This window comes from Pseudopodoces humilis, chromosome 4, assembly GCF_049639895.1.
Source record: "Pseudopodoces humilis isolate 2021_Gansu_Grassland_sample_001 chromosome 4, ASM4963989v1, whole genome shotgun sequence".
Lineage (NCBI taxonomy): Eukaryota > Metazoa > Chordata > Aves > Passeriformes > Paridae > Pseudopodoces > Pseudopodoces humilis.
In genome coordinates this window covers 33,020,255-33,034,070 of record NC_142203.1, presented here as the reverse complement: position 1 = coordinate 33,034,070, position 13,816 = coordinate 33,020,255, and the positions used below count along the sequence as shown (strand labels likewise).

Sequence of the window (13,816 nt, the reverse complement as noted above, 5' to 3'; positions counted from 1 at the left end):
TATATATCCAAGTACACACTTAAAAAGAGTATGTATTTTGTATTTAAACATATTGGTTTCAGGATGGTGTGTGGGCACTTGTTTTTCCAAAATCAAAAGTTGTTTTCATAACATTTTGAGAACACACTGAAATTTCCAAAATTATCCAGGACAGTGGGAGAAAATGGAAACCAACAGATGAGAAGATTTTCTCGTCATGAAATGCTGGGTCTTTACCTGATCCATCCCAGTGCCACCCTGACAGACATGCCTACCCTGTGTGTACAACACCCATGGTTGCCATTCCCAGAGAAGTCTCCCTTTTCAGACATTTTGCTAATGTCTAGAACACTTCCTGCCAGAAACTTGTCCACACCTGCAGAGGTGCATGGGAAAAGTTGTCACCTTCCTATTAATTGGAAGTTTTTTAATTATGGAAGGCTACTTTGTCCATTTTCTGTCTTCTCTTGGTGTCACAGCAGGCATCACCTCGTTTGGTTGCTCACGGCAGACCACATTTTCCCAAACACCACTGTTTATGCTGCTCTGGGCTCAGTTTCCAGGAAATTAAAGGTTTCCCTGTGCTTTCCTGGGGTGAGAAATTCCCCTTACATGTGGGACAGGCCATGCTGCTGCCTTCAATAGTCACCCACTTACTGGACATGTGCATATCAGTTCTTTATTTAGGCTTCTCATAATTATGGTTATGATGATGCTGCTTGTTTTTTGTCTTATTGGAATAATAATGAAGGGAAACTGATGTCAGCAGGTCTCCACAAACACACAAGGAGCAGATACCAAAGCATAATCAAGAGTGTCCAGTTTGTTAGGACGTTTTCCTGCACCGACTCTGTTGGAGACCTGTTGGTGTCTCCTTGAGTGCTCCTGGTCTGCATGTTACAGAGAGTCATTTGACCACAGTGGCTGTTTGTGTCCTTGGACAATATTACAGCTGTTCAAGAAGCAAAATGCCCTGCAGCTGGAGGCACTGCGCAGCTATAGCGACTCGCTGGAGTCAGGCGGGCCACAGTTGAGCGAGGATGAGCTTACAGGCTATCACTCATCAGCAGACCAGCTGCAGTACCCCATATCAGCCCTCCCTGGTTATGTGGTAAAGGTGTTATCTTAGAGGAAGCAAGGTCAAGCATAGGTGTTTTACCTATACACTGGGGCACAGTAGTGGCTGGTTTACAGCTAAAGCACGGAGTCAAATGATGGGTAGCATCTCACAGGGGAGCTGCATCTTCTTGTGAAGCCTATGCTCAAAGACTAGTACTCGTGTGGAATATTAGAGGTCTATAACTTAGAAAGCCTGAAATGGTTGGAGATTTACAGATACAAGAAACATTATTGCTACGACACGGTAGAAATTGAGATGCGTCAGCTGGAGCCCTACAGTGTGTTGGCTGAGCCTTTTCAATGCAGTGTCCCCTTCTGGGTCCAAAATACCCTTAATTGATATTGATTCTGTTGATGGGCTTCCAAGCTTGTGTTTTGCTTCAGGGAAAGGATATGGCCAAGCTGAGGTTTGAGGTAGGTGTATAATGTGGATTATAATGTTTGGCTGGAGCAAAAGCCTTTCCCTGAGATGAGGAAGGCTGTAGTATTTATGCTTTTACCTCCCTGTCCGATCTGATCGGTTGCACCTGGAGCCTTTGGGTAGCCCAATTTCATAACAATTAAAATTAGTAGAGCAGCAGGATACTCTCTTTGCCTTTCTGTGTTACCAATCAGAGGTGCCTGCCACAGTGTGCTGTCTTGTGCCTAGGTGCACACAATCAAATAATGTTGTTAGTCCTCCATGCTGTATTCAGAACCAGCACTTTGGTTCTCGCTGTGGCTTGCAAGTTTTAAGACCGTCGTAGGAGAGCTCCAGAGCATCAAAGTAGACTACCATTAAATGTGCCCTTTTGCTTTTAGGACAACATAGATCTTTGTTTTTCAGGAGTTTTACAGAAGCATTGCTAGTCTGGTTGGGGTTTCGCTCTCCATGGCTTGCCTAGCTCAACTTGAGTTAGCGATGTTTTCCCTTTCGAGGATGGCCTAATTACCAGCACGTTCTTTTATTTTTTTAGTGGTGCCCCTCAAATTGAAGGAAATGAAAAACCAAGAGGCTGCTGTGGGTCAGAAGCTAGTGCTCAGGTGTGAAACCACTTCAGAGTATCCTGCACTCAGATTCAAATGGTTAAAGAATGGGAAGGAAATAACCAAAAAAAACAGACCGGAAAATATCAAGATCCCAAAAAAACAAAAGTAAGTACAAAGTAATACCTTTCAAGTGGGGCTGGGAGGGCTGGGAAGTGATATTCACCAGAATGCAAGCACTGAGGTTGTTAAATGCAGTAACACAAAGCTGAAAGCTATGAGTTACAGAGGAAGAAAATGTAAGAAAACAGAAACCAGTATTGCTGTTCCTGAAAGTATGAATGAAGTATGAGTGTGGTATAAATAATTCATAATTAATTTTCCCTTTTCAATTTCTATTTGTTTTCTGATAGCCAAAGGCTATGATTTTAACCCTAAACCTTGGTTAAAAAAAATAAACTGCTAACAAGTAACAACTAACTGCTAAAAAGTAAACTGCTAACAAGAATAGAAGTACCTTTTGTTTATTGTCTAAAATCAAAAAACACTTAAAATCACCAAAGAACTTCATATTTTGAAATGTTTTCGAGATTTTCTTTTCCAGCAGTTTAGTCCTTAAGGAGGGCCAAATGCTGTCCTCGTTAGCTCTGAATGTCTTGTGCAAGCATGCAGTAGTCCTTTCCCGGAGTCCATCCTGCACTTGCAGGACAAGGCACTGGTGTAGCAGATGTCAGACAAATAGCAAAGAGTGCAAATTCTGCCCACCTTTCTGGTGGTAAGTGCCCCTTACATGTGACTGATGACCAGTGCCAGAAGATAGACTAGTGCCTTGTTTCTGCAGGGGAAAACTACACAATGCTTTTACTTGCATTGAGGCAGGAGAAGGCCTTTGCTTGTCTCTACCTTGTTGCTTAGACTAAAAAGTTTTAATTGTCACCAGCTATGAAAATCTGTTTGAGCACAGTCTTTCAGCTCTGACTTCTGCTCTCAGTAGGCAGAGCAGCTCTGTGGTGCATCATGCCATGCCTTCCCTTCATTCAAGACACAGAAGAATGCACTCTGCAAGAGGCTTTTCTTTGTGTGTTCAGGTGCCCCCAAGGTGTTTAGTGCCCCTATACTTTGTGTCACGACTCATCTCACTACATGAAGCAAGCCATAAACAAGTAGATGTTTGACTTTTTAGAGTTATTCAGGTTAAAATTCATAAATCCTGCCCTCCTTGGCAGTTTCTTGTACCCCAGCCTCAGGCACAAGGTGAAACACAGAGCGGGACAGAACAGCATCACCACAGCCGCCATGCCACAGTCGCACAGATGTCAAGAAGGAACCTGTGATGTCTCCTTCCAGCATTTGTGAAATGGAGCTGTTCCAGGTGGCAGATAGCCTGGCAAATTGTCTGGACTCATTTGCAGAGCCATATGTCTCTGTCGGAGTTGTATTTTCAATCTATTCTGTAAAGAAAATGTTCAGATCAGAGCCTAGCCCTCAGCTTTCCCAGCAACACAGTGCTGCCTGTGAGGGGCAATCAGTATTTTCTCCACTTGCATTTTGGCTGATGCTGATTGACCAAACTCACTGGGGCTAGGATTTCACCTTCTGGGACTAAACATTACCAGTTCAACATTGAATCAAGGAATTTTGTCAGCTCACCTCTTTGTGGTTTTTTGGCCCCCAAAAATCTTTGAGGAGCTGTCAGTACCGAAACTGATAGCTATTGATTCGATAATGATGCATGTGGAATGTGTGAGACTCTTTTTCAGTTGATGTGACAAAGAGTATTTAAACTTCCCCAAAAGATACATAATGAAAAATATTGAAATTGTGCCTTTTTCTGGAAGATAGAAATATGAAGTCATCTGCACTAACCATAAGTAGACAGGGTGCAGGCTTTGACCTGTGTTTAACACATTTGTGCTTCCCCAATCACAATGATACCATGCACTGTTGGAATTTCTCTGCTGTGTTTTAGAAATGTCAGTGTGGAATGGAGAAGCACTTCCAGTTAGAGATGTGAAAGTCACTAGCTGTAGAGTACACAAAAGGAAAAGACAAGGGATGTCTGCTGATATCTGAAGGATATTCTTTTGCCTTCTTACTCTGACATTTTAGTTTGGGGACGTGTCGTTGCTTTGACATTTCTTCTTTTGCTGTTCATGTGTGCTGAGTAGAAATGAACAGCTTAAGAGAAAATAGATTTTATTTTGATAAAAAGTGGGACAGACACATGTTGTAAAGCTAAAGAGGAGGAGAAAATGCAGTGTAAATGAACGCATAAAAAGATGTGCACATTTCAGTAAGCAAAGCCATGTTCCATTGTAAATTAGAGGAGTATCGGAGATCAAGGAGTTTTTTTCCCACTTATGTTCTGGGGTTTTTTTCATGATAGCACACTGATAAGTGGTTGTCATGTTCATATGCTTCCTTAATGTTACGCAAGAATTTTAGTGTGAATTTTTCGTTATTACCAAGTGTGAGAAACATCATCTAGGAAGGTTAGCATACTTGATACACTGCCTGGGATTAATGTCTGTTTTAAAGTTCAAATGGCTACATAAAACGTAAGCTATGTTTCTGAAGAACCGTTAGCATGCAAAATACCACAGTTTACTGACATCTTCAGTGCAAACACTTGAAAATAACACTTTCTAACATATTTTTTAAAAGCTCACAAAGTTATACGTAGTACTCAATTGCCACTGATTTCTATCAATGTAGAATTTTGCAAGAAATCACCCTTCTTTTTGTGTGATGGCAGAATAAAATGTGTTTATTGTTGGAATGAAAATAAAGGGTTTTTTTATTTGGTTGTGTTGCCAGAGCTAAAGCTAAATGGCTTTAGACTTTTTAACAACCTCCAAAATACCTGGCAGTATGATGAAATGTCTATCTCAGAAATTGAAAATGAATTAGCTATATACCTGAAGTGTAAAAAAAAGGTAATCAGCATCAACTTGGTGGTTTGGGGCACTGATTAGTACTGGATATAGGGATTTGCCAAAGTGTAGCTGACTTCTTTTAATGTTTTAGGAGTTTAGGAGATCCTGTGGCAATGTAGGCTTCCTCAAAGCTTAGCCTTCCAAAGACAGCTTTGTATGTCAAGTGGTTTCACTCCTCTAAGCTCCCGAGGATAGATTCAGGGTGTTTGATTCAGAGAGTGCAGAGCCCCAACATGTGATGGCCCCACCTGGACTACTGTGTCCAGCTCTGGGGTCCCCAATGCAAGAAAGACATGGACCTGTTGGACTTCTGAGTCCAGAGAACAGCTGATCACAGGGCTGGAGCACATCTCCCATGAGGACAGCTGAGAGAGTGGAGGCTGTTCACCCTGGAGAAGAGGCTTTGGGAAGACCTTACAGCATCTTTCAGTGTCTAAAGGGTGTCCTTCTCCAGCAAGGGGACTGGAGAAAGACTTTTGCAGGGATGTAGAGTGACATGAGGAGGGGGAGTCTCCTTGAACTGAAGGAGGGTAATTTTAGATTAAGTATTAGGACAACATTTTTGATTGTGAGTGTGGGAAGGCACTGGCACGTCACACAGAAAGGTTGTGGATTCCCAGTTCTTGCAAATGTTTAGGCCAGGCAGGAATAGGTCTTTCTGAACCTGGTCCAGTGAAAGGTGTCCCTGTCCATGGAAAGTGGGTTGGAACTGTATAATCTTTATGGACTCTTCCAACTCAAACTGCTGTGATTTTATGCTTCTATGACGGTATGGCAGGTGAATCACACTAAATGGCTGTATTCCTTCTCATTACACTGGAGAGTCAAGAGAAACTGAATGACTTTAAATTTTAATGAAATGCATTTAAAGCACTCACTTTTACCTCTAATTTGTCAGAGTAAGAGCATGCAGTCAGTGAGTTTCTGCTGTTGATTGCTGATGATTGATGAGGCCATGATTGGTTGATTTGTGTGTCCAGGCTCTAAGCTATTTCTTTGTGACAGTAGACATTCAGAAAAAATCAGGCCCCAGACAAGAGCTTTTCATCTACTAGCTAACTTTCCCATGGCTGTCTTCTATTATAATAGCATTTCATTTTTCTTCTCTGATTTAAAAAGCAGGTGAGACCTGTGCATTATTGGTTTGGGCAGTGTGCTGTACAAGTCAGGTGCTCTTCATTACACATAGAGAGACTCACTTATCAGGGTCAGGGTGTTTTTTGTGGCAGAGACAAGGTGTTTGCCACTTCTAGATGAAAGCTTTGGGTGCAGTAGTGCACGAGGAGACTTTGTAAGTGCCCTGCACCTTGTGCTTCATCCAAGCTTAGCCTGGATATTTGCCTGCAGACAGGCAATTCTGGATGACAGATGGAGACTGGAAGCAAAATGAATTCAAGCAATCAGATAAGGTGGGCTGGGACTGCTCTCTGCAGTTGTGTTTCTTTCCCCTTCATGTATGATTACAAGCTCAGCAGTGTCATAGTGGCAATGAGCTAAAGATTCAGTAGAAACAAGTCCTACGTGGAGTGGAATTTTTTTTTAGAGTAGCATGGTATAGTTTGAGAAAAGGACAAGCCTTTGAAAATGAAATCCCTTATCAGGGGCTTTAAGTCAGTGCTGTTGGAGTACTGCATTGCTAGGAAACTGCTTCATTTACAGCCATTAATGAGTCATCTTCTGCTCTGACTGTTTTGAATTCTGTCCCAGTACCTCTCAATGATATTTTTAAGGCTATAAATATTCATTTTATTTCTCCTGCTCTCAGAGACAGAACTCCTTACAAGGTTTTTTTCTAAAACCAAGAATAAATTTGTTAGAAATGGATTTGTAAGAAATGTTGATGCTTCACCTATTTTAATATAAAAATAAAATCATAAAAGGAAGACACAACTCCTTGTCTTTTCCCGTATGTATCAAGTAAAGCAAAGACAATAAAAATAAATGTGCAGGGCAAAGAGTTTCCTCGCAAAGCCAGGCAGGGAACAAAAGCAGTTTGCATCAATATTACCTAATGTATGGAGAGGACTGCAGCACGTATGGGTGTTGGCATTAAAGTGATGTAGCTGCAGCTGTGCTTCTTTCCTTTTCACTGGGATACAGTGAATTCTTAAAAACACTGTTTACATTTCCTTTTGAAGCTTCCTATGGCTACAGCTCTCTCTCCATCTAGAGAAGTGACTGCAAGTATGGCTGAGAGGTAACCTGTTGCAATGTAGGAAATATCACATGTCCAAACAAGCTGTTAGGTGGTGTAGAGCACCACACAATGTTCTGGTCGAGCCCTCAACAGGCTGTTGTGAAGGCAGATGGCTGCCAGTTAAATTAAAAAGCAGGCCACTTTTACTGTTGTATAAGCATAGCTGTTAGTCAGGTGCAAAATTTTCACACAAAGCTACAGTAGCAAAAGTAAAACTTTTGAGTGTCTCTGTCAGTGCCTTTACCACTTTTTCCTCATGTATTCATGGTTGCCACGAGCTAGAGTCCGCTCTTGTATGCCATCTGAAGTGCAGCCCAGTTAACTAATACAGCACTGGGAGCTGGCCTCTAACAATTTCTGAGAAGGGAGCCCAAATACTCAGCTATTCATTTCTTTACCATTTGAGAAAAACCTGAGTAAATTGCTAATCCTAGTTTGGCTGCTCCTCCCTCTTGCAAACCCAGTGGCCTCAAGAAAGCAGTCCTCTTTCAGGACATGGGGAAAACTCTTGTGATGCAGATTTCTGGCAGAGAGAGGTCCACCTAGCACAATGCTTTCATTCCATGAGGACTGACTCCTCAGCAGTAGGAGTTTCACATAGAGGAGGGAGGGCTGAGCTGCCAATAAACAGATGTTTGGGGAGCAGATAACAGACGGGATAGTGTCCTGTGATGGAAGTAGCGGCGGCTCACAAGGATGTGTTGAAAAATTACATTGAATGTTTTGGTTGCTTCAGAAGCCCACACCTCTGCAACAGACCTGTTTGTGGTCGGGACCAAGCCCTGTCTGCACAGATAGTCAGGAGACATGGCAGTGCTGAAGCAAAGCAACTCCCCAAACATTGTTTAGCTCAGCGGCCATGGTGGTGACTGAGCTTTTAGAGTGAGCCACCGCTGCCTCCTGGGGATCAGCTCTTCAACTCGGGGTGGGCCAGCCTCGGGAAGCCAGTGTTCATATAATACTGGGTGACTATTCTGTAGATCAGGTTTTATGACAGGCAGAAATTTCCCCAGACCACTTCTTTTAAACAGTAACTGGGAACAGCATTAATGTGTGCATTTTCCCCAAGCTAGTCATTCTCTGCAGTCTAGGTAATGGGATTATTGCCATCCTGTGAGTTGGGGACCCCATGAATGACACCAGAACATGTTCCTACAAAATTAATGGGTAGGCAGGAGTTCTGCATTTGAAAATCTAATCTTAAAACCTTGGAGACTGATTAAATTACATCTCTGAGCCAGGAACAAAATGTAGCTTCATGCAAATTGTGCTCCTGCCCATGGGGTTTTTTTTGGGTTTTTTTTTGTTTTTTTTTTTTTTTTGTTTTTTTTTGTTAACACTGGAAAAAGATTTACTATTGGGGCTTCAGAGACTGTTAAAGACTGTGGCATGTTCTAATCTCATGATTATTTAGTCAGATGTTAGGAGTACTTACCCAGAACTCTACTACTGGTAATATGAACCTGTAGGGAAGGGTAATCTATTTTAATATTACACCCATTTCAGTGGCATCTGGACAGCCAGCATTTTGGCTGAGAGAGGGTGATTGTTCGATGGTGGTTTTCCAGATTTCTTTTAAGAGCACAGAAAAGCATAAGCGAGTATCTTCTTTTGGGTTCATGAATATGCCTGTTTTTCAGCACCCTGTAAAAGATTTTTTATTCTCATCCCTTCTTTCAAGCCTGGATAGTGTCGATCTCTCCACAAGAATGGAAGACTCTCTGTTGAAAGGGGTTAGAAAAAAAGTGTTTTAGTTGATGCAGTGAGTGTTACTCCAGTAGAGGATGTTTATACTTTTTTTCTGATTTCACAGGAAATACTCTGAGCTTCACATTTACAGAGCCACGTTGGCCGACGCTGGGGAATACGTATGCAGAGTGAGCAGCAAGCTAGGAAATGACAGTACTAAAGCCAGTGTTATCATCACAGACACCAATGGTAAGGCTTGACTCATTATTTTACTGTCACATTCAGAAAGACCATGCATTAAAGCTGCCAGCAGGACAAAGGGCTAAGGAACAGGACAGAGCTTGGCAAGTGAAGTGGAAGTGAAAGCTGAAATCTATTAGGTGTACTAAGAAAAGTACTCAGCCCTGACTTGTCTGTTATGTAGTTGAGATGCTCAATTTGCTTTACAGGCAAATAGAATGTCTGCTACAGATCTCCGGACAGATCAGCATTTTCTGGGTAACACCAAGTCTAAGACACTGTCTAAATAGTCAAGATCAGAAAAAGATGAAAGGAATATTATTCTAATTCCTGTTATACACAGTGGGGGAAGTTGCATTTAACCTGAAACTGCTAAACCAGCACTTCTCACTTTAAGCAATATTTGTATTACTCTGATTGCCACCATTTTTCCTTTCACATATGTTGATAGGTTTTTCTTTTCGTTTCTAAAACAATAAACACAAAGGCATGAATATATCTGAAGGGAAATTATTCAAAGGCTTGAGTGTGATTCAGATACTTTGATTCAGGTATTGTGATTTAAGGTTATTTCCTGAGTAGTAGAACTTCTCATGAAATAGATAGCATTCAGACTTACTCAGAAGATTTACAGTTACTGTAGGTTGCTGTTTTTGCAGGGCTGATTTGATTTACAGGGCATTCCAATTGGTTCTGATGAAATTTTGTGTTTCTCCTGTTCTGATGAAATTCACTCTTTCTCCTTTGGAAAGGCAATGGAGGCAGCAGTTCAGCTGAAATAGTTTTTTCCAAGTGTGGCTTTGACTTACGCAGCTTCCATAATTCAAACTCCAGTGTCCAGCCAGTTGTGAAGTATGAAACAAACGTGCCCTCATTATCGAACAAAGCTGAAGTTCTCTGCTTGTCATAGATGAGTTAAAGATGTTATAGCAATGTGAATTTACCAGGCATGCTTTTCTGTTCCACATTTCTGTGCTCTTAAGTGGGAGATAGGCATTTACATAAACAGAAAACCAAATGTAAACCTTTTCCAGTAGGATTTGTCTTTGTCTATCTGTTGTTTTGTAATCACACAACAATTGCTTGACTGTATTCACTTTGTGTATTTGCTATTCTATTTCATCAACTAAAGAATCTCAAGTGCTAGAATTTCATTCTAGCTGTATGGTATTATAATCATAAGCAGATGTCAGGAGACTGATGTAAAAGATCAAGTGTTATTTACTGGAATGTTACTAAGAGGAAAAATGGGTAGGTGTTTTTGTGTAGTTTTGTAGACTCTCTTGGTTTCCATGAATACAAATTTTGGTTGCTCATTAGCTGCTTACATGGAAAACTCCTATACCATTTTATAACTCAACTGTAGGCACTGTGCCTAGGCAGTGATACAGATAAATTCTAAAAAAACCCCACATTTTCTATTACTTTCTCAGACAAGGAACAGTATCATGGGAGTGCATGCAGGACCTCATTCCTGTGCTGCATGACATGGATTTTTCAACTTTCTTCTGGGCTATGCTGAATGGCTTCAAAACACTCGTGCTGCAAGGGGGCAGGAGCTTGGTCTCAATAGAAAGTATTTGTGGCAAGCCCTGTTATGTGCATCCATAACATATATGTTAAAATCTATCTAATTGTGTCATGAAGTGTAAGTTGTTTAAAACACAGTCATGCATGCAAGTGCAGGGCAAACTGAAATCTAGTCTAAACCTGCCAGCTGGCTCTTGTCCATAAAGATCTGAACTGGAAACTCAATGATATCTGAACTGGAACATCTCAGTGATATTTGATCATCTAGACTCAGGCATGGCAGCATTCATTGGTCAAATAAATCAATCCTGCATATTTGGTTGTTGCACATACATCTGAGCCCCCTCTGCTTAGTGTTCCTTACAAATAACCAATAAAATTATTCATCATTTTCCTGCTAATGGTGGAATTTTCCACCTGGATTTGAGAAACAGCATGGGCAACATCTGGTGACTTAGGAGCAATAGATCCTTACTGCCTCAAAGGGCAACATCTGCCTTGCAAACAGGGATAGACCCCCTGCATGGGTGACCTCCTCACCTCTCCTTCCCCCACGTTCCCTGACCTCTTCCCCTTGCTGGCTTAATGACAGATTTGGGATCCAAACTCGGTAATGAGCCCTGAAGGGCAGTCATTACTCTGGTCCTGTATAGCTGGGGGGTCCTGCAACATTCGTAAGAAAGAAAGAGTTTAAAATTAAAAGGAAAAACTGAAACAACAAACAAAAATCCAGCATATTTAACTCTTACTTGTTATTACCTGTTAATGGGGTTTTGAGGAAGCCCTTGAGGTCTAGTGTAGCCCAGGAGTCCCTGTAGAAAACTAAAGTGTGGATATCTGAGAAGGCTGAATCTCTCAAAGTGAGGAGAGAGACTGCTTTCTTCAGCCTCGAGCAGATAGGGTAACAGTGAGGTAAAGAAAAATGCAGCAGAGGGCCTGACTTTCTTATGGTGATACTGGTCTGCTCTGCCATGTGAACCATAACTTAAATTATGACCTTTAATTTAGAGACCTCACCTGGTCATATTTATTATGCGTGCCCTGTTGCTATCTGCAAACTAGATCTTCTTTTTTCTTTGTGCTAGTTACTTTAAGAGTGAGGGGAGATGAGGTAAAGGTCTTTCTGGGAATGGCATTATTTTTATTTCCACTGTAAGATTAGTGTTTTTCAGTATCTAAAGAAAAATCTGGGTTTAAATTCCCTAGAATTTTGTCAAACTAGGACTGTTTTAGTTGAAATTTCAATTACTGGTCTCTGCCATGGAACAGAACCCCAGGGCCAAACCTAAGGTCTGTTTGTCATTGTGCCTTGTCTCTAACATCAACTACCAATGGACGCAGGGAAAAAACATATGAAGAGCAAGGCAAATGTGTTGGGGTTTTCCCCCCAAGAATTCAAAAAGCCATACATTTACCACCAGGTTTGCTGATTTCAATTCCCTGCTGCAAGCATAGAAAAACTAGTATTTCTCAATAAAACAGTTGTAAAATATTTTTGTTGTTTTCAGTGAGCAAAGACCTTAATTTTTCCTGATCTCATTCCCTGAAGTGGTAAACTTTTCTGTCTTAAACAGTAATATTCAAAGCAATATAACTCCTGTCCTTCTTACTGTTGTTATAAGTATTGTTGCTACTTAAAACTGTCAAATATGCTCTTGTGCAAGTTTTTGCTACACATGAACATGAACAGACACCCCACACAAACTCTATTAACCTACACAGACTTTTAAATTGTCCCATTTAACTGAAAGAAATATAAATCTTTGTCTGTGGAGCTGTGTGTGTGGATTAAAAATGCAACAAATATAAAAATAGCAAGACAAACACAATTTTTGCCAGTCTTAATAGCAAGTGATAGGAGATACTCTGTTTTCTTTTAAATTTATAATGAGTGTAACTCACCCACAGGATATGAGCTTCCTTCTTATTTTCATTCACCCATATTCACGTATGCTCTCCTAAGAAAGATTCTAATTGAGGTCAGAATAGAGGTATGAAGTTCTTCTGGTGTTGTATAAATAGTACACAAGTTTGCTAATTCAATAGTAATTGCTTTATTGTGCATCCTAATTTGTTACTTTTCCCAGGCAAAATTCTTGCAGTGATTTTTTCAGGGATTTTTCTCATCAGCGTAGGACTTCTGTGCTTAATAAATAACACTGACAGAATACTTCACACCACAGCCAAAGCTTTCAACTTGCTCACAGAACCCTGTATTTAGACAACTAACTAAGTGATGTATTTTTGATGAAGAGTCAAGCATGCTCTATCTCTACATGGTGTCAGTCTTTTCCATTAAAACCTGTTGCCCTGATTCTTTTGCCTCTCTGAGGATGTTTTCTGTGCCCAGCATGTTTCAGGGTGCAGAACAATGGATTCATATTCCAAAAGCCAGAAGTCTGCAATGCTGGTTCTGCTGGATTGTATGCCAGGTGTTGGATGAGCGCTATTCCTTGATGTCTACGGAAAGTCAGTGGATGTAGTTTGACTCATCAGTGTGGATGGCTGAGACAATTTTGCCTGAGTTGATAGATACAAATCTGTTAACCTGTTAATCTATCTCAATTGCAGGCAGAGGACACCCTCAGTAAACTCATTAGCTACACAGTGGCCTGTGCAGGCTTCTGGTTTTGCATCCATAGGACTTGGAGTAGTAGTAACAGCTCCAAGCTGTGCAGTAATCAGTAAGGATCTGATACTCATCATTCATTCAGTTTTAATTTGCTCTTCCTCTTCTGAAGACAGACAGTAGCTTCGCTTCAAGAAGATTACTGAGAAATAAGTAAATGAAAACATTTTATATCTAGTACCCATAGAGCATGTGACAAACTATGAAATACTTCAAGTGCAAAAGAAGTCCCTTCTTCTGTCCAAGATTAGATTAAAATAGGAGCTCAGGATGCCTCTTCTCTGGCAGGCAGCCTGGGACATTGTTTTGAGCTGGCTGACGTAATGAGTCAGATTCTCACCTGGAGCAAATCAGCATCCTTAGACCAATGTCACTGATTTGTTCTTGGAAGGAAATGTGGCCATCACTCACTTTGGTATTGCAACTCCCCTAAGAGTACTCTTGAACCTTTCCTTGTAAGTTGACATACTTGGACTGAGGGCAACACTCTTTTAATCTGACTCAGGTCAGGAGTTTCCTGGGGGAAAAAGG

The 13,816-nt window shown here is 41.0% G+C and overlaps 1 protein-coding gene across 5 annotated transcripts in view; it reads left to right on the top strand.

Annotated features, from left to right (window-relative positions):
- Positions 1-13,816, top strand: part of NRG1 (neuregulin 1) — a 287,293-nt gene that overhangs the window by 138,811 nt on the left and 134,666 nt on the right. For all 5 annotated transcript variants that reach the window (XM_014259645.2, XM_088054496.1, XM_088054494.1 and 2 more), the window contains exons 2-3: positions 2,055-2,232; positions 9,011-9,135. In XM_014259645.2, coding sequence (XP_014115120.2) covers positions 2,078-2,232; positions 9,011-9,135 — 280 coding nt within the window. In that variant the 5' untranslated portion in view covers positions 2,055-2,077. The remainder of the gene's footprint in view (positions 1-2,054; positions 2,233-9,010; positions 9,136-13,816) is intronic.